Source organism: Capronia epimyces, assembly GCF_000585565.1.
Source record: "Capronia epimyces CBS 606.96 chromosome Unknown aczIQ-supercont1.5, whole genome shotgun sequence".
NCBI lineage: Eukaryota > Fungi > Ascomycota > Eurotiomycetes > Chaetothyriales > Herpotrichiellaceae > Capronia > Capronia epimyces.
Genome location: NW_006912908.1, coordinates 1,666,421 through 1,694,328, shown reverse-complemented (window position 1 = coordinate 1,694,328; position 27,908 = coordinate 1,666,421). Strand labels below are relative to the sequence as shown.

General features: G+C 53.1%; 13 protein-coding genes across 13 annotated transcripts in view; 8 read left to right on the top strand and 5 right to left on the bottom strand.

Moving 5' to 3' along the window:
* Nucleotides 1-1,493, top strand: part of A1O3_06562 (uncharacterized protein) — a gene marked incomplete at both ends in the record, with an annotated part of 2,153 nt that extends 660 nt beyond the window's left edge. Inside the window, 3 exons of the mRNA XM_007736680.1 lie at nucleotides 165-293; nucleotides 348-609; nucleotides 662-1,493. Of these exons, the coding sequence (XP_007734870.1) occupies nucleotides 165-293; nucleotides 348-609; nucleotides 662-1,493 (1,223 nt within the window). The remainder of the gene's footprint in view (nucleotides 1-164; nucleotides 294-347; nucleotides 610-661) is intronic.
* A 751-nt stretch (nucleotides 1,494-2,244) lies between these two features.
* On the top strand, nucleotides 2,245-4,788 carry A1O3_06561 (uncharacterized protein; the record flags this gene model as incomplete). Its single annotated transcript, XM_007736679.1, has 4 exons — nucleotides 2,245-2,256; nucleotides 2,383-3,248; nucleotides 3,301-3,360; nucleotides 3,468-4,788. The coding sequence occupies 4 exons, from the start codon at nucleotides 2,245-2,247 to the stop codon at nucleotides 4,786-4,788; spliced, it is 2,259 nt and encodes a 752-aa protein (XP_007734869.1).
* A 1,071-nt stretch (nucleotides 4,789-5,859) lies between these two features.
* A1O3_06560 (uncharacterized protein) lies at nucleotides 5,860-7,407 on the top strand (the record flags this gene model as incomplete). Its single annotated transcript, XM_007736678.1, has 1 exon — nucleotides 5,860-7,407. One exon carries the CDS (start codon nucleotides 5,860-5,862, stop codon nucleotides 7,405-7,407), a length of 1,548 nt encoding a protein of 515 aa, XP_007734868.1.
* A 1,436-nt stretch (nucleotides 7,408-8,843) lies between these two features.
* Nucleotides 8,844-9,593, bottom strand: A1O3_06559 (3-oxoacyl-[acyl-carrier protein] reductase; the record flags this gene model as incomplete). Its single annotated transcript, XM_007736677.1, has 1 exon — nucleotides 8,844-9,593. The coding sequence occupies one exon, from the start codon at nucleotides 9,591-9,593 to the stop codon at nucleotides 8,844-8,846; it is 750 nt and encodes a 249-aa protein (XP_007734867.1).
* Nucleotides 9,594-11,466: 1,873 nt separating this feature from the next.
* On the bottom strand, nucleotides 11,467-11,868 carry A1O3_06558 (uncharacterized protein; the record flags this gene model as incomplete). Its single annotated transcript, XM_007736676.1, has 1 exon — nucleotides 11,467-11,868. The coding sequence occupies one exon, from the start codon at nucleotides 11,866-11,868 to the stop codon at nucleotides 11,467-11,469; it is 402 nt and encodes a 133-aa protein (XP_007734866.1).
* A 1,175-nt stretch (nucleotides 11,869-13,043) lies between these two features.
* On the bottom strand, nucleotides 13,044-13,706 carry A1O3_06557 (uncharacterized protein; the record flags this gene model as incomplete). Its single annotated transcript, XM_007736675.1, has 1 exon — nucleotides 13,044-13,706. The coding sequence occupies one exon, from the start codon at nucleotides 13,704-13,706 to the stop codon at nucleotides 13,044-13,046; it is 663 nt and encodes a 220-aa protein (XP_007734865.1).
* Nucleotides 13,707-14,981: 1,275 nt separating this feature from the next.
* Nucleotides 14,982-15,862, top strand: A1O3_06556 (uncharacterized protein; the record flags this gene model as incomplete). The annotated part of the gene is made up of 2 exons (XM_007736674.1): nucleotides 14,982-15,243; nucleotides 15,297-15,862. 2 exons carry the CDS (start codon nucleotides 14,982-14,984, stop codon nucleotides 15,860-15,862), a joined length of 828 nt encoding a protein of 275 aa, XP_007734864.1.
* Nucleotides 15,863-17,373: 1,511 nt separating this feature from the next.
* A1O3_06555 (uncharacterized protein) lies at nucleotides 17,374-18,104 on the top strand (the record flags this gene model as incomplete). Its single annotated transcript, XM_007736673.1, has 3 exons — nucleotides 17,374-17,465; nucleotides 17,688-17,797; nucleotides 17,854-18,104. The coding sequence occupies 3 exons, from the start codon at nucleotides 17,374-17,376 to the stop codon at nucleotides 18,102-18,104; spliced, it is 453 nt and encodes a 150-aa protein (XP_007734863.1).
* Nucleotides 18,105-19,667: 1,563 nt separating this feature from the next.
* On the top strand, nucleotides 19,668-21,291 carry A1O3_06554 (uncharacterized protein; the record flags this gene model as incomplete). The annotated part of the gene is made up of 3 exons (XM_007736672.1): nucleotides 19,668-20,218; nucleotides 20,292-20,565; nucleotides 20,674-21,291. The coding sequence occupies 3 exons, from the start codon at nucleotides 19,668-19,670 to the stop codon at nucleotides 21,289-21,291; spliced, it is 1,443 nt and encodes a 480-aa protein (XP_007734862.1).
* A 385-nt stretch (nucleotides 21,292-21,676) lies between these two features.
* On the bottom strand, nucleotides 21,677-22,042 carry A1O3_06553 (uncharacterized protein; the record flags this gene model as incomplete). The annotated part of the gene is made up of 1 exon (XM_007736671.1): nucleotides 21,677-22,042. The coding sequence occupies one exon, from the start codon at nucleotides 22,040-22,042 to the stop codon at nucleotides 21,677-21,679; it is 366 nt and encodes a 121-aa protein (XP_007734861.1).
* Nucleotides 22,043-23,285: 1,243 nt separating this feature from the next.
* Nucleotides 23,286-24,536, top strand: A1O3_06552 (uncharacterized protein; the record flags this gene model as incomplete). The annotated part of the gene is made up of 3 exons (XM_007736670.1): nucleotides 23,286-23,467; nucleotides 23,603-24,042; nucleotides 24,133-24,536. 3 exons carry the CDS (start codon nucleotides 23,286-23,288, stop codon nucleotides 24,534-24,536), a joined length of 1,026 nt encoding a protein of 341 aa, XP_007734860.1.
* A 245-nt stretch (nucleotides 24,537-24,781) lies between these two features.
* A1O3_06551 (uncharacterized protein) lies at nucleotides 24,782-25,520 on the bottom strand (the record flags this gene model as incomplete). The annotated part of the gene is made up of 3 exons (XM_007736669.1): nucleotides 24,782-25,250; nucleotides 25,383-25,404; nucleotides 25,481-25,520. 3 exons carry the CDS (start codon nucleotides 25,518-25,520, stop codon nucleotides 24,782-24,784), a joined length of 531 nt encoding a protein of 176 aa, XP_007734859.1.
* A 480-nt stretch (nucleotides 25,521-26,000) lies between these two features.
* Nucleotides 26,001-27,668, top strand: A1O3_06550 (uncharacterized protein; the record flags this gene model as incomplete). Its single annotated transcript, XM_007736668.1, has 1 exon — nucleotides 26,001-27,668. One exon carries the CDS (start codon nucleotides 26,001-26,003, stop codon nucleotides 27,666-27,668), a length of 1,668 nt encoding a protein of 555 aa, XP_007734858.1.
* Between the last annotated feature and the right edge of the window lie 240 nt (nucleotides 27,669-27,908).

The window sequence follows — 27,908 nt, the reverse complement described above, 5'->3', positions numbered from 1 at the left end:
CATCATCAGCGTTCCCATCATCAGCGTTCCCATCATCAGCGTTCCCATCATCAGCGTTCCCATCATCAGCGTTCCCATCATCAGCGTTCCCATCACCAGCGTTCCTTGTTCGCCGTCCTGGTTGGTCTGACTGACTGTGCACTCTGACTGACGGTCCATACCAGACAACCTGGGCGATCTGGCCGATCTAAGTCTGCCGCAATCGCAGACCGGGTTTCCCAATCTCTCCCGCTCGGACCTGCCCATCTGTATCAATACCAACGCCGGAGATTCGTCCACATGCGACAGATCGGGTAAGCCAAGCTGCTTCTGCCGGCAGTGCTTGACAACTGATGGGTTGCACACAGAATTCCTCGCTGGCCTCAAGAAGCGCAATGCCGTCTTCGAAACGTTCCAGACGCCGGCATATTCCAACAATGCTTTCAGAATTCTTGGTTATGTTGTTGAGCAGGTCACTCAAATGAAATATGCCACTGCCCTGCAGAAGGTTGTTTTGGACCCATTGGGACTTAAACTTACCTTTGCAAGCACGCCGTCCAGTTCCCTTGGGGCGATCCCGGAGAACTCGACGGAGACGGGCTGGTATGAAGATCTGGGGGATGAAGTAGCGTGAGTCCTTTCGGCCGGGAAGTCTTGACAAACCGACTGATCTTTTCCATAGTGCTGGAGGGCTCTTTTCAAGCTCCAGTGATCTCTGTTCATTCGGCAAGGCAATTTTGACCAGCAAACAAATCCCTCGCGCGGTCACCCGGCGCTGGATGAAGCCCAGTTCTCACACGTCTTCGCTCTTCCTCTCGATTGGAATGCCATGGGAGATCTATCGGGCCAACATCTTCGGACGCATAGTCGATCTATACAGCAAGTCTGGCAGTGTCGGAGCTTATAACTCGTGGCTAGTGCTCGTACCGGATTACGGCATTGTCATCTCAGTTCTGGTGGCCTCGGCCGAAACTGCTGGTGCATTGCCCGGGCGGCTGACCGACCTGGTCACTTTCAAGGTCTTGCGTGAAGTTGCTGCCAGGGAGGAGAGCCAACGTTTCACTGGGCGATACGTATCGAACAGCACGACCGGTCAGGAACCAGACTCTGCCGTCGAACTGCAGGTGAATGCGGAAGAGCCAGGCTTGAAGATACGGTCGTGGATCAGCAATGGAGTTGATTTTCTCGAAACAGCCGACGCTTATGCACGGTCCACGGACAGTGGTGCTCTGCAGTCCGTCCACCTTTACCCCTCGATATGTAAGACTGTCGATGAATGCTTGACATATCGAGCGGTGTTCAAGACAGCCCGCGAGCCCGCATCTCCTTTGAGCATTGCCGAGGTCGGTGGCGTGCCTCAGCTCTTTGACCAGGCCACAGGAGCTTGGATTGCGGTGGATCAATTGACCTACGGAAAGCAGCCACTGGACGAATTTGTTTTCGAGACAGATTCTGAGGGTCGCGTCATTGGTGTTAGCAATCCTGGCCTAAGAGTGAAGATGGCGAGAGTGTGACATGAATTCAGCTGTTGTTCTAGAGGGGATTCTCGGGAACGGTCATGTTCACTAGATTTGTGGGGGAAGTGTGCAGGATCTGAGACGGAGACGGAGACGGAGATAGCATTCAATACGCGGAAAGGTGGTCACTGGAATGAGTCAGTATACTCAAAACATGCGGCAGGCAGATCAAGACAGGAGAAACGTCTCTCTCCCTCTCCCAGGCGGATAAAGGACTAAGAGTGAACCGAAGAACATGTGGATGTTGGGTTGGGATCGAGCGCGCTTTCACACTTTGACTTCTGAGACGCGACTGAGCTTTGGTGAAAATCTCCATCACCTATAACACTACCTACCTATATAGATATGGTACAGAGCAGGTATAGAGTATATACCGGGCAAGTTAGGTCCCTGTGGTAAGTGGTTAAATGGTGAGCAGGTCATATGAGATAGGGTTAGGGTTAGGGTTAGGGTTACTTCCAGGTGAGCTGCACGTGACATGGAGCTCGCCATCGATCTGGGCGCCAAGCCTGTGGCCTCATCGCTTTCTTCTCACTTCTCACTTCTCTCGCTTTTCTAGAGATTCAAGATTCTAGATTCTAGATTCCACTCCCTACAACTAGACTACCCTGACTGCCCTACCAGTAGTACTACCATCACTACTACTGCGACATTCTTTCTTGACAGACATAGAATTGACTATTGCTGTTGCTGTTGCTGTGGCTGGTGCTGGTTCTTGTCATATAGATCCCGACCCTGACCCTTCGCTATGCACATCCTTGTAAGTCTGGGTCCTGCCCTCACCCTCTCTCATCCTCTCCCTCTCCCTCTCCCTCTCCCTCTCCCGCATCCTCTCCCTCGTCCTCTCCCACCCTCATCACCCTTATCCGCTGACTCCCGAGGCCAGGTTGTTAACGACGACGGCCCCCCATCCAACCAATCGTCGCCATATGTTCATTCCCTCGTAGCCACTCTTCAAGACGCCGGTCATTCGGTCTCGGTGGTCCTACCTAATGTTCAGAGATCCTGGATCGGGAAGGCCCATATAGTCGGCCAGACTTTGACCCCCTCTTATTTTCACCCAGGCACTCTTCATCAGGACGACGGCATCACTTCGCCTCGTCCCTTCAACGACGGCGGAGAGGAATGGATCTTAGTCGACGGCACACCTGCCAGCTGCGTGCAGATAGGTCTGCATCATGTGTTCAACGATAAAAGCCCCATCGACCTGGTCCTGAGCGGCCCGAACTACGGCCGCAATACGACGGCCGTCTTTGCCTTGTCCAGCGGCACTCTCGGTGCCGCGTTGGAAGGCGCAATCAATGGAAAGAAAAGCATCGCATTGTCGTATGCTTTCGACTCGAGAGAGCATGATCCGGAAATCATAGCCGCGGCCTCAAAGTTGAGCACGAGATTAATAGAGAAGCTGGTAAAAGACTGGCCGGACGATGTCCATCTCTATAGCATCAACGTCCCTCTTCGCAAAGGCGTGGAAGACGCCAAAATCGTCTACGCTGAAATGCTCCAGAACTCTTGGGTCAGCGGAAGTTCTTTCCAGGACTTACCGGAAGAAGCGGATGACGAGGACCCTAATGTCGAAGAGCAGACCATCCGCGAAAGCAGCGAGGCCAACGGGGATGCCACTGTCTCTCCACCAATTCCCAAACGCGCTCATCGAAAGTTTAAATGGTCGCCCAACTTTGCAGACGTGCGCAAGGCTGTTGTGGATGCTCAGAAGGGCGACGGATGGGAGGTGCTCCAGGGGAATGTCACGTAAGTACCCGGGTCATATGCACTAAGCGTTGAATCACACTGACAAGATCAGCGTAACTCCGTTGGTGGCCAATTTCTGGCACTTGCCTCACTATACAGGCGAAATCAAGCTGTGAGTAAGTTCGTCATGCCATGGGTTCTGGGTTCTCAACTTTGGTCTGCCTGTGACGTTGACGGCTTACTGAAATAAGTGCCCAGGGATGATATCGGGGCCTTCAGTGATCCCACGGCAAGCTTGGTCAGCCAGAAAGAGGCTCGAGTACCGTTGCCTCTGTATGTGCTGGTTGACTACCCGGATGGGTACGTCCAGCCGCTCATCCTAGAGGCTCTTAGAGGTCTCAAAGACACACCAATAAACATCATTTCTTCGCTCAGTCACCTGTCGAACCCAGAAGATCCTGTTTTACAGTTCACGGCGTATGAATCTCTAGATTTCGAACACGCTATGCAACACCCGCGGACCTCTCTCGTATGCGCGTATGTCATCCGAAAAGCCCTTATCCGCAAGCACTACCTGTCGAACACGGTTTCCACATGGCTCGTGAAACACCCAGACAGCAGTTTGGCCAGACACTTCAAGCCCTGTGTGCACTTCGAGCTCGACTATGCCGAGTTTCTAGACGAAGCCCTGGTGGATGCTTGGGACCTGAATGCGAGCATGGCCGATAACGAGCAGATTAATGCCCTCGAGAAGAGAGCCTGGTGGATCCTCAAACCGGGAATGAGCGACGGCGGCAACGGAATCCGACTATTCTCCAGCATGGAAGAACTACAAACGATCTTTGAAGAGTGGGAAGAGACCTTTCCAGACGATGATGCCGAGGACGATGATAGCTCACCTGTCAATTTCGACGCACACCCACCAAACACGGCCGAAGTTGGTGATGGTAATGCAATGACCTCTCAGCTCAGACACTTCATCGCCCAACCCTACATCGACCCTCCTCTTCTGCTCGAAGCATATGGTAATCGGAAATTCCATATCAGGGCGTACGTACTGGCGGTGGGGGCTCTGAAAGTCTACGTATATAAGGAGATGCTGGCCCTCTTTGCCGCAAAGCCATACCAGTCGCCCTTTGGCTCGGAGGATTCTGAGGTCCTGGACCTGGCACAACATTTGACAAACACCTGCTTTCAGGATGAAACAACCAAAGAATCATCGGTCTACCGCTTCTGGGCCCTTGATTCGCCCGGCATGCACAACGGATGGAAAGAAGCCATCTATCAACAGATCTGTGATGTTACCGGAGAAATCTTCGAGGCTGCCGCCCGTGAGCAGATGGTCCATTTCCAAGCAATCCCCAATGGCTTTGAAATATTTGGCGTCGACTTCTTGGTCGACAAGGATGCCAACGTCTGGTTGCTGGAACTCAATGCCTATCCGGACTTTAAACAGACGGGACAGGATCTACAAGACGTTGTCATTGGTGGCCTTTTCAAGGAGGTCATCGACGTGGCGGTGGCACCGTTCTTTGGACACCCTGCACTCAAGTCCTCCCGGATGCCGTTGGTTAGATCCCTCAATTTAGGTCGAGGATGAAGGCACAAATCAACACACCATTCTCCAGTCCGATCTCATTCTTGTTATCGACAATGGTCCGATCGTGGAATTTGGCAGACACGAGGCTCTGATCAAGTGAAAGAAGCTTACCACGAGCGATGCACAAGTCAGTTACAGACCCATGATTCCCACGAGGGCGACAGCTGTCACGCCCGTGATCCCGATGACTGAGGAAGGCCCCGTCTTCTGCGACCGGAAGGTCTGGGGGTCAGCCGTCGACCGTGGCGAGAACGCCGCTGGGAAAGAGATGGGTTAGCGCTGGAACTTGGAGCCAGAAACTGTTTCAGAGCAGGCAGTCACACCCTCCATGGCCAAATGATCCCAATATCTTGATATCGAGAACATGATCTTCATCTGGGTCTATGTTCATGGCTTTGGTGGTTGCGACCGCTTCACTGAGCCCCAAGACCGAAATCGAGCCTGCACAAGGCGTGCGTAACACACTCGCCTAGAATTTCAGCACATCCATGATTCCCTCCTGAAACCTCATTTTACCCTGGAGCCAGCCAGCCGCTACGTAGGCGCAGTCCTATTCAGAGTTTACACGTACATGTCTTGGTTGTCTTTGATCTACAAGTCACTATAGCACACTGGCGCCGCCTTACGATGGATCTCACACACATTTGTCTCACTCACCCAGACAATGCTATCTGAAACATCAACACCACTTCTGAAAGAAAGATGGGCGACTGCCCTGGAGCGGTGGATAACACGAACCCATCATTACACAAAGCAGCTGCTAGCTGTGCTCAACTCCTGACAAGTCCAGTAATCGGGGACAAGGACAACAGAGACAACAGAGTCAGACCTAGGCATTTCCATCTTCAGCAGCTGCCTCGTCCTAGGAGCACGCAGCATATGAAGCAGGGCAGTCTTTGTACGTCCACTCCACTTTGTGACAATCCTGAGAATAGAGTATATCTTCCTTCCCGTTCCCATATCTCTTCGGAAGTCTTCCTCAACCTCAACCTCAACCTCAACCCTGCAACACAACAATCCTTGCAACTCCGGAAACTCTTTCGTCCAACTCATTTGAAGCAGGCCTTCAAAATGAAACTTTTCGTCTTCCTTGTCCAATTTGCCTCAATCCTGGTGCCCTTCGCTTCCCTCAACTTGTTGTTGCATACCATGACGTTTCTATACTTCCTCAAATTCCTCGCCTCAGCTACAGCGGAGTATCAGCCAGCGCGGATGGTCCTTGAACTGCCCGACGGAATCAAGACCATCAGATTACTTCTCTGCAGACTGATCATGTTCACCCTCAAAATTTACCTGAGTTTGTGGCTCCACGAGAAAGCAAGAGAATATGATTTCGCTGGCCGAAATACATACGCCTTTGAGAGACTCGGCCTTGCCGTTCGAAACAGTGCGTCAGAAGTTCATCATCCTGGGCGAGCAACACCCTTCAGCGACGCCATTGTCCTGTCTCAACATATCACTGACCTGGAAGAGAACAACAACGACAACGACAACTTCTCTGAATTCGAGGGAGCACGTACTCCATCTCCTACCATGGCGAAATCGGGACAGATCCCTGATGTTTTCAGCTCTGTGGTACATTGGGTCACCCCTGCGGATGAGACCAACAATACATCGCTTTTGGGTGATAGGCGAGACGAAGAGTGCATATCTAGTGTGATTTCGGTGCCAGCAGGTTCGGGATGGAATGATGGTTCTGAGAGCGGACTTTGCAATACTACTTGCATACGGCGGTTTCTTGAGGAGCTTGTCTTGCTCATTCTGTCCATTCTCTTGGAAATTGTGTCCCATGATGCATATTCCCGGGATCGACAGGCTTTCACAGTCTACGAGGACCAAGTAAACATGCACATGAGCAAGATTGTGGAGGAGCTTGGAAATTGCTTGTTTGACGACGCCGTCGATGAGGGTGAGAAAGGTTTCTATTGGGACTGGGATCAAGAGCAAGGCAAGGATGCAGATCAAGACGACGATGAAGATGACGGATACTTTGCAGACGACGAAGGCGAGGAGGAAGACGACATCAAGAACGCTCCACGAAAGAGAAAAGTCCAGAACAAGGTAGATGAGTGGCGAACCAAGAACGCACAACCAAGACAACAACAAGAAACCGCGGTTCCAGACCCAGATGCAGACGCAGCCTACAACCGAGATTCTCCGCTTGGAAGATCCAGCGATGGAATTGTCCTGTATTTCCAGAACCTGATCACACGAGACCGTCTCAAGTCGACCGGCGAGGACATGATTGCCAGCCAGGAGGAGGGAAGAAAGGGAAAGGAAGAGCGTTGCAGCATGGATATCAAGCACGAGACAGCCACCAACACCGGCATCATCAATGATGACGACAATGACGACGGTGACGGCGACGATGATGGAGAAGACAAGTTCGCCACCGTCGAAGATGACAAGGTCGCCAACGTCATGGATGACAACCTCTCCACCGCCGAAGATGACACATGCGAGTCTGACAGTGAGGTCGACGTCCAGGTCGGGATTGACCCATTGTCCCTGGCACGCTGGTTGGCTGCTCTCCCAGATCCGAAGCCGCAGAGACTCGAATGCGGATGCAGATGCAGATGCAGACATCGCCGCAATGCATGGGACTGGACGAACATGTAGATGTTGAGTGTCGCCCGTGGCGAGTGCAGCCTGGCCTTGGTGGCAATGCCAAATCATCATCGATGCACAATTCGTCCTTGAACAGCAGCTAGCCGGCCGGCCGGGCTGAACCCGACACTGTCGACAGACTCACTTACTTGGATTCTCACTTCTCACTTGTCAGAAAGATGGATGTCCGGACCCGACACTGTCGACAGACTCACTTACTTGGCTTCTCACTTTAGAAAAATCGATGTCCAGACCCGACACTGTCGACTCACTTCTCACTTCTCAGAAACATGTCCGGGCCCCCTTGCACCTACCTACCAGGACCGATTCGTGGTCGTGGTCGTGGTCGTGGTCATTGTGCCATAGTATCTTTGGCTGGTCTAGTTCTTCCTCTCGAATATGGCACCTTGGTTTCCTTGATCTGGCGGAGGGGGGAGTGAAAGGCAGGGTGGGTTTTTGTCTGTTGTCATGTCGACCTCTACGACTACGACAATCGAGCACGGCGCCGTGTCTTGAAAATTGAAGGGGAATGTAAGAAAGAGGCTGAAAAGAAAGAAGAAAAGAAAGCGAAATACGATTGGATTTGGAAATGGGAATGGGAATGGGAATGGAAACACAGATTGACTGGATCTGAATTGAACTAAATTGAACTGAACTGAACTGAGCTGGAGCTGTGGCTGGAGCTAGAGTGGAACAAAAATAGAAGTGGAAGTGGGAAGGGAAGAAAGGGAAGTGGAAAGGGAAGAAAGGGAAGTGGAAAGGGAAGAAAGGGAAGTGGAAAGGGAAGAAAGGGAAGTGGAAAGGAAGAAAGGGAAGTGGAAAGGGATTGTTATGTTCAACCTAGGTCGTAACAGGAAATAGACTAGACTTGAACTCTACAATCACTGTAGATCTACTACCGAAAAAAAGGGAAAAAAGGGAGGGAAACAAAATACTAAGACTCTATCGTCTCAAGATCCTTACAAGGTTGTTTGTTCATGAGCATGATTCGTGGCTCGTAACATATAAAAGAGAAAGAAGGAGATACCTACCTAGGTATCTACTCGTAGATGATTGATCAATCATCCTGTATAACATTCCAGGTTTCCGACCAGATTAGGCTTCTCCTCTGGGCTGCCCGCCCTGCCCTGCTATGCCCTGCACGCTTGATGTCCTATCTACACATTAGGGGGACTGGACATACATACATGATGCTCGGGTCTTGCCCTAGCTCAAGCCTGAGGATCATTCGATATCACAGCTATGACCAGTGTGGGTGCTGGAGTCCATACGGTAGGGTACAGTATACTGCAGTCCATGAGGTAAGATATACCTAAGCCCCCAAGCCCAGCACTCCTACTTACTGCAGGCGCAACGACACACCTAATATGCCATGGCCGCTTCTCCCCTTACCTCTCCCTCTCACCCTCCCCTCTCTCCACCACTTGAAACACATCCCTCACACACACTCAGGCTTGTCCACCATTGACCCTGATGGTCTGGCCACTGATCCACCTGGCGCCGTCGCCGCTGAGGAAGACGATAGCGTCAGCGATTTCCTCGGGAGTGCCGATGCGGTTCTTGGGATTCAAGCCGGCGATAAACTTGAGGACCTGCTCGCTCTTGCCCTGGTAGAAGAGCTCAGTACCCGTGGGACCCGGGGCGACGGCGTTGACGGCGATGCCCTTTTTGGTCTGAAGGTCCTTGGACAGCACGCGTACGAGCTGCTCGATGGCGCCCTTGGTGGCGCAGTATAGTGTGTACGGCCCCGTGACGGTGGTGGCGTGGTTCTGCGTGGTGGAAACTAGCACGATGCTGCTGCCGGGGGCCATGTGCGGGAGGGCCTTCTGGACCAGGAAATAGGGGCCCTTGACGTTCAGGTTGAAGGCGTGGTCGAAGTCGGCTTCGCTGGTGTTCTCGACGTCGCGCATCGGCAGCACGCCCGCGTTCGGGATCAAGATGTCGATCTTGCCGTACTTGTCCACCGCCGCCGCAACCAGCTTCTCGATCCCGCTGATGCTGCCGGCGTCCGCTTGCACCGCGTACGCATTCTCCGCCCCGAGCGTGCCCACTAGCTCCTCCGCCGCTGCCGAGTCGCGCCCGTAGTTGATCACCACTTTCGCCCCCTGCTTTACCAGTGCTTTGGCCGTCGATGCCCCAATCCCCTTGGAACCTCCGGTGATGACGGCGACTTTGCCGGAGAGAGGACCGGTCGACATGGTATGGGATGGCGATGAGAGTCGTGTTTGGAAGGTTAATGTAGTTTAGGGCCCTAGGTAGGATGGAGATGAAGACGTGGGCTTGGCCTAGTTGTAATGGGAATTGGGATTGGGTGTAGTTTAGGTCGTCGAGAAAGAATATCAGTGGTGGTGGTAGTACTGGACGTAGTGCTCGTGTTGAGGAATGGCCGAATAGGCACTGGCACTAGAATGAAGATTTCCTGAGTATGATCTATGATCTAGGTTGTTGTGAGGTGCACACTCCAGTCCAGCTCATGACATTCTTATATACGTCTCCCCTTCCCTTACATAGAATTTTCCGGACGAGGGACCAACGCCGGGCCCGTGAGCTCATGGGCGCTCGCGACCATGTTTGCAAATGCATGCTTACGGAAGATTGCGTCGATACATGGGCAGAGTAGAAGGCTGAACCACATGGGGAAAGGCTCTGTCTCCGTCCCTGTTGCTATGTCCGACACTCCAGGGACCAGGGTGTCTGCTCCGTTAAGGCCGGCCAGATACCGGTCGTGCCAGTGTTTGGGTTCGAGTCGTGCTAGGACGCTTGGGCTCAGCCTAGGGGATAAGGGCGCTCGAGGGGGAGGGAGGGTTCCTTAGCCCGGAGGGAGGGTGGCTAGGGCCGGGGGATTCCCGGACATGTAGAGGTAGAGGTAGAGGTAGAGACAGACAGAGAGACAGCAGTAGTGTAGTTGAGTAGTAGTGACACCACCACTAGACCACACCACACCACACCTCTTTCTTCTTCTTGCTCCCTCTCTCTCTCTTGCCTGCGTTCGGTGTTAACCCCAACGGAGATAACTCTATACTGCTATTGGTAACTTGCACCGCCGGCGTCTTGGCTCGGACTTGGCGCCTTTGTCAGCTTCCTTTTCCGATCATCGACGTCGATAACTGTCTGTAGAGGATCCTTAACCCCGGTCGCTTCGATCATGGATATGGACGATGATGGAAAAAGAGAAGAAAAGCCTCACCCGCCTTAGGCATGTGTATCTGTCACCGGTTCTCCGTTCTCCGTTCTCTCATCGGGCTCTGGTTTCAAGATTGCTGGTACCGGTGTTGTGGCCGCCGCTTCAAGGGCCCTTAAAGCTTGTGTTATGTCATACCTACACCCACACCCGCAATGGGCGTCGTGACTGCCCAGCGCTCGTGAGTCGAGGGTCGGATACAATGATGAATGACTACCATTTCCATTCCGTCACTCTGGACCATCCAGAGCCAGAGTTGTGGCAAATAGTACGGAGTACAGACCCTCATACCTTCTCGTGTCAGGGCGCTTAGAACGACCACCCAACACCTACTATAACTGGACAAGCAAAAACAAAAGGGGCTTGGCTGGGCTGGGCTGGGCTTGGGAAGATAAAGACCTTTCCAGACCCAGCACTACGGCTCAGGCTCTCGAGCCTCTACCGTTCTGTAAGACAGAAAAGGGAGGACGGGGGACCAAGGGCCCAGAATCTCGGCGACGGTAATCTGCTTTGTATATCGTCGTACTGTATCTCCCACATCCCCTCCTATCTTCCCGAAAATGACCCCAATGATATTGAAGCCAGGCCAGGCCTGCTCTTTCGCATCGAGCTATTGGAACGTCAAATGTCTTCCAGTATCCCTGTCAGCAGCACTCAAGCTCAACAAGACTCGGAAACCACGCCAATCAAACACACAAGATCGAATCAATCACACCCCCTTGGGGGAACGTATCATCAACAATGACTGAGAACAAATAACATCTTTCGATCCCCGCGGCAGGGTACACACACCATCCAAGCAGGAAAACAAACCATCATAATCCATCATCAATTCGGCCCAAAAAAGACTCGTTTCACAACGTAACGTAACGCCACGACACTCTTTTAACTTAGTGCTTGGTATTAGGCTTCAGTTTTTTCGTCAGCCCTTCGCGGATCTTCTTTTGCTGGTCCTCCTTTTGAGCTTGACACTGCTTGTTGCCTCGTTCCATCCGCTCCCTCTTCTCCGCCTCCCGTCTGGGGTCGTGGCCTGCAGGGATGGTACAGTACGGGTAGGCTCGACCCACGGCCGAGCTGGGCTCGACCCCTGCGCGGAGGATGGCATCCCAGTCTCCTCCTTCTGCACCGCTGCGAGGCAATTTGTCGACAATGTAGAACGTCTCTTGAAATGTCTGCAGGCCGTCGTCATAATACCAGCGAAGGGAGATGGTGGAGGTCGACGTGTAGGCCGTGCCGCTCTGGTCGATCAGGGTGGTGGGTAATTTTGATTGGATCGGTCCGTGGGTGGCCATCGCTTTCGCTCTGGATATCATACTTTTCTGCAAGACGTTGTCCGACAAGGTGTTGGGAAGCCTGACGGTGTGTTCTTGGTCGTCAGCGATCACGACGATGGACACTCTAGCGTTGGTGGCCTGCAGAGGAGTCAGCGTCAGCACACATATCACTTCACGTCAAATCCTCTAGAAAACCAAGCCACGAGCCAGAATGCCCCTGGTAGACGAGGATACGAACAGCTGCGTACCATTGGAGCGGTTGGATGTGATGGAGGAAACAGTTGTGGACGACGGCTCTGCCACGAAAGATATGAGGACTCGAGCTGACTGCTGTCTTGCATATGACCATGACCGTGACCAACCGGGGGCGGGTGGCTGCGCTCCGGTGCCATTCCTTGACCACCGGGCGACGGGATGAGGGCAAACGGCCAACGCTGAAACTGTGGTCTGGGACAAACTTGTGCCCAAGCCCGGATTGAAATCGCAAATGCGTTGGCAAGAGGGCATTGGAGGATCTTGGCCCTTCATATAGCCGCGAACACAAACCTGCTGAGGTAGCTCGGCCTCGACACTGCATCCTTGTCAAGCGACGCTGCCTCAATCCATCATACCTGCTGCTTTCCGGTCACAGAATCGTCAGGAGTAACCACCTCACGACGGATTTGTCACGGAGGGACCGGCGATCGAGACAAACAGATCGAGATTGACAGCTTGATCGAGAAAAGGCTTTTGGGTGATTCAAACAGAAACAGTCTATCCTCGCCCACCGCAGTTGCGGCTCAACTCGTCCAGTTCATCCTTCTCCCGTATCAACGGTGCTATTGACCGCGGTACATGCTTTTGGTCGCTCAAAATGTCTATCCCAACCCGCCGTGTAACCTTGTGTCCAAACCAAGTGTTTCCCTTGCCGGTAGCCTGTCAGAGGAACGCCAGTCTGGTCCAGATCCAGATTCCACTGCAAATTCTGGTCCCACGTCTCCGCATCGCCAGGTTTATGTCGACGCCTTTCTCGTCCGGGTTGTGTCTCGCCCTTGGTCGTACATCTCGGAATTCCAGTTTTCCCATAAAGTAACCCGCCTGCCCTGACTGCCATAGGTTTGACTTCCTCTCCATCCTAGAGGAATGGCTGATCTGTCGCACCAGGATCGTGATTAAATTGACGAGTTGATCGTTTGCTCCTCGGGCATGTGCCTTCAAGTCGCCGGGCCGCATGGTGCAAGAATGGCCATTTGTAGGTTCATCTCGACCAAGGCTACAAATTCTGACCAGTTCTCAATGATCCAACGACAGCCAATGATGCAATCGAACTTGGCGTTTGCGTCAGCTGGCAGGACGTGGAAAGGGGCACGATGCAACAGGAAGGAATGCCTGGATGAGGATGTCGGGCTACGAAAATGCCACTGGAGGTGCACTGTGCCGTTGAACATGGTGTAGCCGCCAATCGAACGGACCACTCCTTCAAACGGCTGTTTTGTCAAATTGAGCTCGGCGTGGGCGCCATGGGAGATCAAGTTGAAGTCGGCCCCCGAGTCGAGGAGCACACGCCGAGGAGTCATAGTTGGGTGAGTTTGTCCTGGTTGAGGCGTCTCGGAAGGGTTCAGATGGATGAACATCAAAACCACAAAGGAATTGACCGGACTCCTCCTGCCGTCATCCCCCAGCATCTTTCGGAGAAAGTCTGATGGCATACAGCCATGACCCAAACTCACTCCGTGATCCTTTCGCCACGCCTGCCGGAGCCATAGGAAGAGGCGGCGCCGCCACTCTTTCTTCTTTTCCAACCTGTCGTTCTTCCGGGAGACTTTGTGCAGCGCAATTGACCGGGTCCTGGTAGCGCGGGCTTTGATCGCCGCCATCAGTCTGTGGTCCCGGTTAGGATTGTGCAAACGCTCGGGGTTGCTCTCGGAAAATCTCCCTACCGAAGAGATATATTGGAATGATTTTGCTGTAAGTTGGCCCTTTTTCCAACGACAAAACTAGCCTGGGTGATGACGCAGAGCAAGGTATCTTGAACATCCAGCGCCGACGCTGGCTTCACAATAGAGATGGCGAATCGAATTCTCAACTCTCCATCTTAAATAACAGAAAAGGAGCAAACAGTCGGTCCATGGTGGACTCGTCCATTCTATCGCCCGTCAGCCACTTGTCACACAGAGGACGGACTCGTCCTTCACGCATCGGCACGATTGCAGCATGTAACAAACTCCTGCACGCATAAGGTGAACTCTGCACCTATTTTTCCCGATCCACAGCTGTGGCAGTCCGAAAAGTTTGAGACATCGTCGATTTCTGATCCCGCAAATCGATACCTCCGTTACCGCCTTTCTGGAGGCGTTTTTGGGGTTCTCTTGAGGCGAGAGGCTCCCACTACCTTGGATCAGTGTCACCCCCATAATATGATTTTGCACCGCTGTAACATTGGAGGCTGACTGACAGGAGGCGACTCGGCCAGAGGATCTTCAAGGAACGTAAAATATCTATTTCGAGAGCAATACCGTGAAGGGAAGTTGCAGCGCCAAAGTCTACCGGTCCGGCCTCACTTGAAACCAGGTCATGGAGTCATGGAGTCATGCTGATCCGCAACATGCCGGGACTAGCCCGCAGTCTGATGGTGGATTGATGAGAGTATAAAATTGAAAAGCATTCTCATTCAGCCCTGCCTACCAGCATCACTCGTGCCCCAGCATTCGCGCTACGTAGGCCAGACCACGTCCCGGAGTATATTCCCTGTGCCCGTGTCATTCCACGTGCCTGGGCAAATGCACGCCACCAGGTGTTCGCAGCGATTAGCATTTGATGTCCCTCGGTGGATTTGGAGACGGGTAAGCTCGCTTCTGCAAGCAACCGCGTTCGTGTTCTGAAAGTGGAGCGGCAACAGCCTTTTCTGCTTGGACGGCAACTTGGCCAACAGGCTAAACGCGGAGGCCAGGTCTGTCGGCCCTCTTGGGCAGCGATGCAGAGAGAATAATGGACAATGCCTCCAATAGTAAAGAGTGGCAATTGAGTAGGACAAAATCGGTGAGTGCCCTTCGGAATATAAGCAGGTGCCCGGTCGTTGTACTCCCAACCTAGACATGCGCCCCTGATCATCTTGGTTGCAACCAGAACCTTTGTATCCTTACTTCGTGAAGATGACCGGTTACGGGGCGTTGGCCACGATGATGGCGAGCCATCAGAACACCGAAGCGTTCAGAAGATTTTCCAGTTTGAACATGGAGAACATCCTCCACATGCAAGCCGAACTTCAACACCTGGAAATGGTGATCAGCGAGGTGAGGCAAATCCCGGAGCTGAATAGCTTCGACCAACTCTGGATCGAATCCCCAGAACAGCTATCCGAGGAGGGCATACGTCAAATCTTTGAGCGGTCAAGGACACTGCTGGACCAGTATCGTGAGGAGCTCCTTGAGGCCAATAATCGAAACTTGAAGCTGAGAGTGGCACAGATCGAACACTATTGCAAACAGCAAAGATCAATGCGCTGCAGAATCCCAACAAGGATAACTTGAAGCTACGCAGACAGTGGTATGACGAGGAGAGCGGGGGCAATCAATTCTTGTACGGAGTTGAAGCGGGCATATTCTGTGACGAGAGTATCGAAGCCGACTTGCTGACGCTGAAGGAAAACCTCGGAAGCAAGGACTCATTGGCGAACTTCCTCAGTGAAAAAGTGCTGCCGTCGTATCATCGCGTGCTGGGCCATCGGCTTCACCGGTCAATGGCGGAAAAGGCATTCGACCGGACCTGGGAGTACAGACCAGAGAGATTGGTGCAAGTGGGCAATACGATTTGCATGCTGCTGTCGGCGGTTATTCCGCCGCTGTCAATTCTGGTCTTGTTCAGTGTCAAGAGCATGGGGGGCCGGCTGGTGGCAATTAGCATGATGAGTCTGGTGTTTTCATTGGTGATGAATGTCATTGCTCAGAGACGGGCTGACGTGTTTATGTCTACAACAGCGTTTGCGGCCGTTCTCGTTGTCTTTGTGGGAAGTGCAAATGTGATGGATGGCTGAGAATGGACACAGTCGGATGGCAGGAAATCCCCGAGCGGTGACACTGTCCCACGTTAAAAAAGAGTGTCTGTGAGAGATAGGGGTACGGGGTCCGGCTATGTCCATCGTTGGTTTTGTCTCACCCCTGGACAATGCTGGAAAGTTCGGGTGTTCAGGAAGAGAGGCCACAGCAATCACGCTGGCGGGTCGTGGCTGGACACGACCAAGGTTGGCTGGCGGTATCAGGTCGGTCCCCTTTGGAAACAGGGAAGAGGAATATGCCAGGCATCGGTGTAATATTCGAACTACCAGGATCAATAGGAGAGGGAGCGCAACGGCCTGGCTGTCATGCTGTCAGGCGGTTTTGTGTGTACAGAAGGGCACCCAATGCAGGTTTCTGTGACTGCCAGGAATAAGCACACGGGTGTCGAACAGTAGAAGGTCGATCACTGAGACGAACACACCAAGTTGTGCAAAGGCGACAGGATCCTGAGAGCGCCGGTGCACCAGGCGTACTGTATATCATGACGTTGAAGACGGTATGAGATGACTGATATGGCATGACATGGCTATCGAGCCGCAGTCTCTCTGGGTGCCACTTACGAGTGCTCACGGGAATGCAGCGCAGGCGCAGGCGCAGGCACAGGCACTGACCCCTCACAGGCTTGGCAAGCAAGAAACCTCACGGTTTTCTAAGTTCAATCCCTTGACCTCCAAGTCGACAGAGACTGGCACTTTTCCAACACAATGTGACTGAAATGAAGAAAGTGGCTGATGGCCAGAATACACATGGCCTAAGGTCGGTCGCAAATGAGAAAAAAAAGTTTCTGAACGACGGCCTCACAGAACGGCTGGCCAGCTCCCAGCTCCCACCACAGGGGCCTGTTGAAGCAGGATTCGAACTGGCAACCTGCCAAAAACGACCTCCACCCACTATTGGGGCCCCGCCAGCCAACCTCTTCTTTTCGCTTGCTCCCTCTCACTGCGCAGCGCACGCACTCCCAGTCTCTCCCTCACTCTCTCGCGCCCCATCGAGCAGCCTGCCTCCTGCCTCCTGCCTCCTGCTCCCCCGAGCTCCAAAGCTCCAGCTCCGTCATCTCTCTGACTGACGCCCAGCCGACCTAGAGCTTCCTCTCTAGCTCAGCTCGCCAGACGGGGGCCGACATCCCGCCTACAGCTGCATCATGGCTCTATGCGCCCTCTGCTCAGGCCTCTGCCTCTTCTCCTCACCTCTCGCGTCTCCCTGACCGTCCCCCTTCTATCCGTACTTCGGTTCCTTTCTGCCCTGTCCTCCCGACCCGTAGTAGACCTAACCCTGAGCCCTGAGCCCTGACGTCTTGCAAAAGAGCTCCCCTAGAGTTTCCAAAGTCTCTAGCCGTACGCTCACCCTAACTTACCTCAACCCACATATTCTGTCCTTTCGCACTTCTTCCTTTCGGCTGTTCTCCTCATTTCTTCCATCTCTTTCCATCTTTCCAGACATACTTTCTCGTCCTCAATCCTCAGATCTTTTCCGTATTCACCTCCACAACATGGTTGGACCTAGAAAGCGACGTCAGGACCCTGACGACGAGGAGGAAGAGCTCGTAGCTCTCCCCAGCGACGAAGATGAAGAAGAAGAAGAGTAAGACACCTCACGCCTTAAAAATCCAAACGCTTTTCTTCCACCCGAGCTGTTCTCTGCCGACGGGCCGAAGGAATTGGTCATTACCAACTCTCACCATGCGCGCGCCCATTATTGTAATACCTGGTCGCTTTGCAGCGTTCATCCTATTCAGAGGGTTCATTTGGCGCTAGTCGCTTCTCCACCACGCTGTGCTTGATGCTGATATCTTCGATCAATCAGGTATGAGGACTCCGAGCTTGATGACGAGGAAGATGGGGCCGAAGAAGAGGATGACGAAGAAGATGTAGAGGGAGAGGAGGAAGAGGGCGAAGAGGAAGAAGAAGAAAAGGGTATGTGACAGCCTCCAAGGATGCAGTGACCAGGTGCTGACTATTTATTGATGCAGCTCCTCCTCCTAAGAAGCGCAAGGCTGAGGCCGAACCTGTCGAACCCGCCTCAAAGAAATCCAAGCCCACGACCACAGGCGGTAAAGAAGACGAAGAAGAAGATGCCGAAGACGAGGCTCCGGAAGATGGTGCGGACGAGGAGGAGCACGAAGAAGATGAACCTGCAGTCAAGACCAAAGTCGTCACTGGTTCTGAAAGCAAGGCAGCAGCTGCCGAGGCTGGAACGGAGGATCTTGACGGTGAAGAGTAGTGGAGGGAGACCAATCTGGGCGGTTCTTCTCAGCTCGACCTCGAAAATGCAGCTTGAAAAGATAGAACAGGCAAATACACTTGTGGCCCATGGAACATTGACAGCTTTTCCCGCGCCAGACCGCCTCGCACGGCGATGGGTTTTCTTCCTACCTCCTTCGCAGGCTTGTCATAACTCTTTCTGCCGCACCTAGAGTGATATGTTTTGGCCATTGTGCATGCTGGGGTGTAAAGAAAGATACATCTTTGTCGAACACCAGGACCAGGTGTCTCAACTGGTTCCAGTTTAGACTCTTCTTGCAACCACTGCACGAAAGCATGTCTCATCATACTTCTGCTTGGTGACTAGTTTCATTGCCTAGACACTGGCCATGCCATGCCATGCCGTAAGACAGGAACATGCAGAGAAATTGACAGAGAGCAGGGTTGCCCTGTTCAGTGCCTGCCAAGCATCTTTCGAGATTTCTGGACTCCGTACATCCGTACTCTGTCCGCTGTAGTAATTAGAAGACGACGGACTTTTGCCAGCACAGCTGTCGCTTCATTAGGTCAACTCTTATTGGGGCCAAACGAAAGGCGAACAAGGCTTAGGCCTTAGCCTAAGAAGAAGCCTATTAATTAGGTACATATACTCCGTAAATCTGGAGACCTCGCTTCATGGGCGCTCAGCGTGAGAGCAACGCCAAAGGCGCATACTCGCGAGAAACAGACATCGCCCACGAGGCAGGTCATCTGGCTACCCGTACATTCCGAGATCAAGGCGGATTTCCTACGGGAGGCACTTGGTCCAGCTCGATTGACGGAATGACGTTGACCTGCAGTGAGGCTTCAGGCTCGTGTTCTGCTGTGAATCTAACATTCCCCTTGCCGGTCTCCCTTGATGAAAAGGATGCGGTGGGCGGGCTGGTCCTCATTGACCGGCACCAAAGACGGCCATATGGTATCAGGTTGGTAGCAGCAGAGCCCCGAAAGTATCAACCTGCTTCTACCTGACCGTCTTCGGCGCCAGTCAGAGGCTTCCTCTTTGGCGGTGGTGTTTCACTCGATGCGCAGACGTCACCGATTATTGACAAGGAGGAATGGTACGATTGTTGTTTGTGATGAGCGTGATTTGGCACCGAACAAGTGTTGCTTCAACCACAAGCATCCAGGAAAATGGCGGCGAGAGATGCCGGTGGCTGTTTATCTCCGCGAAAGCCCGGTAAGGTTCGTGATTTTTGCGTCAGATCTCACCTCCTGGGGACCGGAATGCTTTCGTTGATTTGCTCCTCCTCCATGCTGACAAGGAGGTGCGGGGTGGTGGCTATCAAGGTAGTACCAGATGGCATAGTACGACTCTGACGGTGGCCGAATGTGCTCCAAGAAGAAGGAAGAAGAAGGTAATAGTCAGCAGAGACTGGTTCCCGAGTGTCTCTTCGGTTTATGCCTGTGGCGAGATACATAAAGTGAGGAATGGTCTCTCATTTCCTCTTCTCTTCCACTCATCTCTACGTCTCTTCACCTCAATACAATACGGCCTGTGGCTCACACTCGAGACTTGAACAGCAACGATACCAGCGCAACCATGGCGCCTTCGAAACTCGAGACCATCTCCTTCACTGCCTTCTCTAACATTATTGACGGCCAGCTTCGTGGCTCCAAGGGTCATTATCATGGCATCGATCCCACCACCAAACAAGCAAATTGGGATGTCCCCATCGCCACGGCTGATGATGTGGAAGACGCCGTTGCCGCCGCCAACAGAGCCCATGCCGAATGGAAGGCCAGCACCTGGGAATATCGAACAGAGCGTATTGCGCGCTTCAAGGATGCGTGGGAAGCCTACGAGGAAGAACTGACGAACCTACTACTGAAGGAAACGGGCAAGCCGAGACAATTTGGTTCGGCAGAGATCAAGTCGGCCTCGCAGTTTATCGAATGGCATGTCGGTTTGAAGGAACCCAAGGGCGAGACGTACGACTTTCCAGACAAGAAGATCGACCACAAGTTTGTACCGCTGGGCGTCGCAGCGGCCATTTGCCCGTGGAACTTCCCTTTGCTTCTCAGCTTGGGCAAAGTCCTACCAGCCGTTCAGATGGGCAATGCCATCATCGTCAAGCCTAGCCCCTTTACGCCGTAAGTCCATGATCTGATCAACCATCCCGAGATGGCTTGGGCCGTTGGAGCAAATGACTGACGGAAGAACCAGATACACCGCGTTGAAAATGGTCGAGATCGCCAATCGAGTCTTTCCACCGGGCCTGGTGCAGGCACTAGGCGGCGACGACAAACTGGGCCCGGCTCTGGTTGACCACCCGGACATCCACAAGATCAGCTTCACCGGATCGATTGCCACAGGCAAGAAAGTGATGGCCGCAGCCGCGAAGACAGTCAAGCGCGTGACGCTGGAGATGGGAGGCAACGATCCGGCCATCGTGCTTCCGGACGCTGATATTGCTAAAGCAGCCCCCATGGTTGCCATGGTACGTTGGACCGGCCCCCTGACATTACCATTCCAAGGTGTTGAGAGATGGAGCGAGCGCCAAAAACGCACACACTAACAGATATTGTTTCTTTTTGGTTCTATTTAGGGCGCCTTCTTCAACACCTCACAAGTGTGCATCGCCTCGAAGCGCATCTACGTACACAGCTCGCAATACGAGGCGTTCCTCGAGGCGTTGATCAACGTGGCCAAGACACTGAAAGTCGGCACGCCCGACGAAGAAGGCGTCATGCTCGGGCCGATCCAGAACAGCATGCAGTACGAGAAGGTCAAGGGGTTCTTCCGCGACGCGCAGGACCAAGGGTACAAGTTCGCGCTGGGGGCCGGGCAAGTGCCGGAGACGCAGGGCTATTTCATCCACCCAACCATCATCGACAACCCGCCGGACGACAGCCTGATCGTGACCGAGGAGCCGTTCGGCCCCATCGTGCCCGTGCAGAAATACGACGACATCGACGAAGCCATTCGCCGCGCCAACAACAGCAGGGCCGGGCTCGGCGCCACCGTCTTCGGCAAGGATCCCCAATTGCTCCAGCGTGTCGCCGATCAGCTGGAGGCCGGCAGCGTCTGGATCAATAGCTATCCGGCCGCCGGGCCGCAGGCCCAGTTTGGCGGTGTCAAGGAATCGGGCATCGGCACTGAGTTTGGCACTATGGGTATCCTGGCCTATGCGAATGTCAAGGCGGTCACGACGTTCAAAGGATAACTGAGGTAGCTGTGTGAATGGAAATGGGAATGGGAATGGGAATGTCTAAGACAATCACGATATTCAACGAGAATTGAGCCCGCTAGCAGTCTCATGGTCTGCGGCGGCAGCGCCGCTACCTACTAGTAGGGCTATCCGAGTGTGTCTGCAACTCTCAATACTAGCACCTGATTGATACATACCTACCATTCAGTTCTCAGCAGCTCACATCGCAGCGGTGGCGTTCAATCAGATGTCTCTACGTAAGATTCCCTTTTCCCGGGGTCTAAGAGGGATGAATCGTTCTTCCTGACTTGTAGAAGAGAGAAATTGCTCGACAGGCTGGGAGTGGCAGAAGAAGAACAACGCATCAATTGCTACTATCATGTACGGATACCTAAGGTTTTTACAACTTCGAATCTCGTTCCTTGTTACCCGTAATCCCACCCATCGCGTCGTCCTTAACCGGGTCAGCGTCGGCCGTCTCGGCCTTGAGGCTTACCGGGTCCCCCAGCATCGATCGGTTGCCTTTCTTGGCTTCGTCGAGATCGTGCTTTGCCATATCCTTTAGGCTTTTGGTTCCTGGACCGTCTTGCTTCCGATCATGCGTCGGAGTCTGCGTCTGGGCTTGGCCCTCTTTCGCCTGTGGTCGATCAACCCCGTTGGGTGAAGGTGCGGTCTGTTCGGGCTCGAGAGAGACAGGATCCCCGAGAGCGGTCGGATTAGATTGGGCTGCTGCTTTGAAAGGCTTGTTGTTGTCGTCCTTGACCATTGTGGAGCGAATAGGTTTAAGAAGTCACGGGGTAGGTAGATTGGCTGGTGCTTGTGCCCAGATAAGAGGTCTGGGAGTAATGGGCGGTACTGTCTAGCAGGCAGCCGAGAGAGGTGTTCTCTGAAGGACGAGCGTTGAGATTGGTGGACTTGAGGACTTCATCAACGTGTGGTGTAGATGATGGGCAAGGTGTCGAAAGAGCTGGCTCGACTGGAAGGTTCAGGAGATACTAGTGAGGAGAAATGCAAAGTATTTGCAAAGTGTTCTGTAATAGAAATCTTGAAAGAGTGAGTAGATAGGAATTCTTGTCGACCGCAGTTTCGTGAGGTTAGCTCGACAATGTGAGGACGGCCGACATGCTGCGGAGTGGTCAGCAATATCATGGTCATGTAGTCACCAGTACATAAGGCAGGTAGTCATTCATCGCACTGACGTCGTCCATTTCTGCAGAGCTGGGGATGAACTTAAATCCTTTGCCTGGTCCTTGGAGCCCGTATTGAGAGGTTGAGAGGGCATGACATTCCTTGCTACCGCATTTGATACCTAGTATCCTTACCCGTCTGAATAGAAGGGCTGGGCGGAGCTCGCTTGGTCAGTTGATCGGGATTGATATCAAACGATGAGAAGATGAGATGCGATGTCGACAGTTGATGGGAGCAGTGCCTTTGTACTCGGATTAAAGATTATCCACTCCAGACTTCGCTCTCTCGGCTGAGTTACCAATTACCCTTCAAACACTTCAGGTCCTAAGCCCTTCACTGATATCCGCAAACATGCCTCTGAAAACCACTTGGATTAGGTGCTTCTTACCTACTAGGTAGTTAGAGCGGAAGCAAAAATCCAAGACGGAAACATCCCGTTGATACTGTGCTCGATTTCTTGTGGCCGCGCATGCCCGCGCCTAGGGTTAGCCAGCTCAGTCATGTTCGAACCAGGCCAGACGATAGAATGCGCAAACATGATATCTCTCCGCCCCTCAATCTCCTCTAAGTCGTCGTGGACCTATCGTCGGTTGTCCACACCCCGCGCTCCGCAGTGAGCACTAATAAGCCACTAAAGCACAATGCTGATAAGATCGGTGGAAACTGAAGAGTCAAGACCGAAGCATAAACACCAGAGCTAGAGGTTCTTCTCGTCTACATACTCTCGTCGGCAGCCTACGCATGAAGCTCTGGAACTGATTGCTTTGGAGACACTGCTCGAGTCACACTTAATCTTTCTTTCAGGAAGGGCCCGCTCCAGCATGGGAAGTACTGCTACTCCATCGACTCTGCGTGTCGCCGCGGCGCAGTACGAGCCCGAATGGCTAGATCTTCAGGCATCGGTTGCGAAGACTTGCGCCATCATTAACAAAGCGGGGAAGCAGGGTGTAAAGATCCTAGCATTTTCAGAGTTGTTCATTCCCGGATATCCGGCATGGGTATGGTGAGTGTTGATATCTCTCAGACTCTCGCGACCTTTCAGCACGGATATCATGGCCACAGGGCTCAAAAATTGAGGCCTACCACTATTTCGGGACGCTTGCACAGCTACCACAACTAATCTGTGTCCAACACATAGGCACCGCCCTGTCGATCCCGTCTTATCGACAAAATACATCCAGAACTCGCTGGTAGTAGACTCAGACGAGATGCGCACCATTCAAAATTGCGCGGCACAAAACGATGTCGTTGTGGCTTTGGGGTTTTCCGAGAATGACAACAACTCGGTCTATATTGCCCAGGCCCTCATCGACTCGGACGGCAAACTGCTCATGAAGCGGCGCAAGCTCAAGCCAACGCACATGGAACGCACCATTTTCGGGGACGCCTCGGGTAATAGTCTGGTGAACGTGGCACCAACGCGAGCCGGGAAACGGGTTGGTGCCCTGGCTTGTTGGGAGCATTGCCAGCCTTTGCTCAAGTACCATACAGCGACACAGAGAGAGGAGATTCACTGCGCGGGATGGCCCCCGCTATCTCCTCACGCTGGGCCAGAGCTGTGGTCCTTGTCGATGGAGGGTGAGTCGGGATTGCATTCTCATCCATATTGTTAATGTCTTCTCCCCCCCGATCTGGCTGACGGGATGAATCCGTGTTCGTTCATGCTAGGCTGCCTCAGTCTCTCCCAAACATACGCCATTGAAACACAGACATTTGTGCTACACTCCACCACCGTCATCGGCCCCAAAGGGATCGACGCCATGTCGACGGCTCAGGCCATGCTAATGAACAAGCCTGGAGGCGGCTACTCGGCCATCATTGGGCCGGACGGGCGCCGTCTCTCGGAGCCTCTCGGACCCACGACGGAAGGCCTGGTCATTGCGGACATTGACCCTAGCATGGCCATCATGGCGCGCAGCTTCTTGGACATTTGTGGCCACTACAGCAGACCAGATCTGCTTTGGCTAGGATGTGATACGAGAGAGCGCAAGCATAAATTCGACCGGTCTGCCGATGTGCAGGAGGAGCAGGAGAATGGTGTAGAAAGGAGATATGACTTGGTGAGTGGATAAAAGGTCGAAAGCTATAGAAGCCAGCAAGTTCGAATTGTCTATGGCAACTGATTTTGTTTCATTCTCTTCTTGCGTTCTTTATGCTATGATTTTTCTGGCAGCTGAACGGTCGCATTTCGTCTTGACACCTAATTCGTCTTGTTTTGCTGAATGCAGAAAGGGTTTGCAGGATTTCGTTCTGTATTCGCTAACAAAGGAAGCTGCATGGACATTGACGACCTAATATTCGCCAGTCCAGGAGTCTCTCACAGGAATATCAAGCCTACCGTCGCCACCACACTGAGGCCCAGTCCCAACCATCCTGACACCTGCACTTGTCTGTTCGTGAGCATGGCCCCCGTGTCCCAAATCAGATGCCTAGAGCCGTGGATGATGTGGAACATGAACGGCCAGCCAAAAAATGCCTTTACCGCCAGCCTCGTGCTAGCGGACAGCCCACCAAACCAGTCCACCAAGCTCGCAGTGTCGAGATGCCAGCCCAGAAGCGGCGACACAAGGTAGGCCGCCCCGAAGATATACACCGGTGCAGTGATGAGGATGGCGCAGTTGCGCATCAGAGCCCCGGAATACCACGTTATCTGTGGCTGGTAGATTGACAGGTGTGGACTGGTGGGTCGGGCGCGGCGGCGTGAGGCAAGGTACTCGGTGTGCTGGGCCGCGGTTATAGTCTCGATCTGTGGCTTGCCTTCGGGCTTGGACGATGTCGTCGAAAGTCTGGTGGATAGTTAGTGGGCTAGATGGATGGAGCGACGAGTTGTGAGGGCAGTAACTGGCCTGGAGTGAAGGAGAGACACTGCTGGTCGAGGCAGGAGCATGGGCCTGAGAGCTTGCTTTCTAGCAGCATACAGGCGCAACTGGCCTTCGTAGACTGTGAGATCAGACTTTAGCAAGAGGAAGAGGCAGAGTCTGTAGATGGCATGCGGAGGGGGCTGCGGAGGACGTACTTCCTGCTCGAACAGGCGGTCTGAATGCTCTCGAAGCCATTGCGACTCTGTGAACAGACTGTATATTATCAGGTAGTCAGATACCCGACCTGGAGATGTTGGATCAATCCAGCTACAGTATGGAGTACAGTGTCGAGGAAGAGAGAAATACCTCCCGTGCTAATAGATGGACGGGGAGGTACTCCTCCTCCAGCCAATTGGGCGTCGGTATTTGCGGCGCATTGACTCCTCAATTGGGAAAGATTCATCTTCCGAGGTTCCGAGCAAGATTCCATCCCAACCACCACCTCACCATGCCTCTCCTGCGGTAGTTGTCTTAAGACCAGTCTCGTGGACTCGCCATTGGGCCCACGTGTCTCATCCCTGGCTCGCCGCAGCTGGGATGAGACCTCGATCTCAACAAGCATGTGAGGCGTGTCGTGCTCGGAAGTTACGCTGCCTGCCGGGCACCCCAACCGACAACTGCAAACGGTACAGCTGTCACCGTTCTCCTGTATTCCGCTGTTGCTGATGTTGCAAGATGCGAAGATGCAGGCATCACCTGTGTACCCCACCAGGCCCTCAAGAGAAGAACACCGGTGAGAAAGTAGGAGAGAACCGCCACGCTACCATCGAATTGTCAGGATTGACCAGTCGCAGGAGACAAGGCTACCGGTTCGCCAACACGGTTGGCCAAGTTGCGGATTCGACTCTGATAAAAGGTCATCCTCTGTCAACGCCTGAGATCGGCAAAGCAAGCAGCACCAGTCCATCTGATCTGGACGCGTCCTTTGTAGTGGGCAACTTAGCCCGTCGAACTTTTGGCCGGGGATTGCTGGATGAGCTGCACATTGAAGGCTACTCCTTCGGGAAGTGGACAGCCTTCGAGGAGTTGACTGATCAGCAATGCCTTGAAATCTTGGACCATTACAAACGGCTGGTTGGAGCAGTCCCATTTGCTTTGCTTCTACCTGACTTGCCGCCCGAAGACCTCAAATCCAAGTGCCCGCTACTTCTCCTATCGGTTCTCCTCACAGCAAGCAGCTCCTACCTGGAAATCCAGAAGCAGGCAGATGAGATCTTCCGCCATGTTCTCGCGGACCGATCCATCATCAAAGGACAGCGCAGTCTCGAGCTCTTCAAGGGTCTTGTCACCTATCTTACTTGGTACCACCACCGTTTCGATCCCGAGACGCAGCAGTTTTACCAGCTGCTGCAAATGTCCACAGCAATGGCTGCAGATCTGAGTCTTTCGAAGAAGTTTGCGGAAGACAATGGCACCCTGCAAAGCCAATCGTTAGATGATCTCAACAACGTCCGAGCGTTTCTCCTCTGCTATTATCTCAACTGTGGTGGTGCTGTTCTCGGGTACGATAGACTGGAGAATATGCACTGCATACGTAGTTTGAGAAATGCTGCCCATTTGCTGGCCCGATCACTGTCGCAGCCACTTGACACTGAGTCGACAGCCATCATCGAGTTGATGTACATCGCAGCACAGCACCGGACTTCGTTGAATGGCATGGAAAACCGGGAGCCGTCTCAAATTCCATCCTGGAGCTCAGAATCGGCACTAAGATCGTGGCGAGACAAATATCTGCACGCCCAGAGCCCGTGCGTGGTAAGATCAAGCTATCATTATATTTCCACCTACAGCCGGCTCAAAAGGGCGGATTCCACTCCTCCTTCGCCCGCAGATATTGCTGCCTGCCTCAAGATCTGTCAGGCCCAGCTTTCAAATGTCCTTCAAGAAGGCCCAACCTATCTCACCTTGTTTGGTATCGTCGAATGGGCACCCATATTGACGTACCTGTTCCTCCTTCCTCGATTGGAGGCCTCGGTTACGACAGCATCGACGTCAGCTTCGATGACGGATTTGACGCCACGTACAACTAAAATGCTTGAGCGATTGCGTCTCCAAGTTGCGGAACTCAAGGCCACAGCTCAGTTCCAGACAACTTTAGGAGCTCACCATTTCTTCATGTGGCTGGAGATAATATTCTCGGCCAGTGAGCGTTGCACATTATCCTTGCAGAAGGCACATTCGAGGCAGAGCCCTGGGACACCTGTGGATGGAGGGGGTTCAGCATATGAACTCATCCATTCTTACACCGATGATGCAGAAGATGGTCTAACTAGTCAGCCTCGCGAAAGCCTGAGGATGGAGCGGTTCTGGGACGACTTCATGTCAGACTGGCTCCAGTGGTAGCCATGGTCTGCTTCGCCGAAAGCCATGGCCGATGTCCACCGTGGGGAGCCTTTCAGATATGTGAGGCGCTACCTGTCACACTCAGGAGAGGAGCATTTCCCAACCTCATTGCTATCATTCATTCATGTAGTTAGGGTTCCTCCCCAGGCCCATTTGTTGGAGAACAAGGAATCTGAGATCTGCTTCTGCGGAGTATAGGTGATACTACGTAGGTATATCGAGTCGTTGCCGGACCCCCCC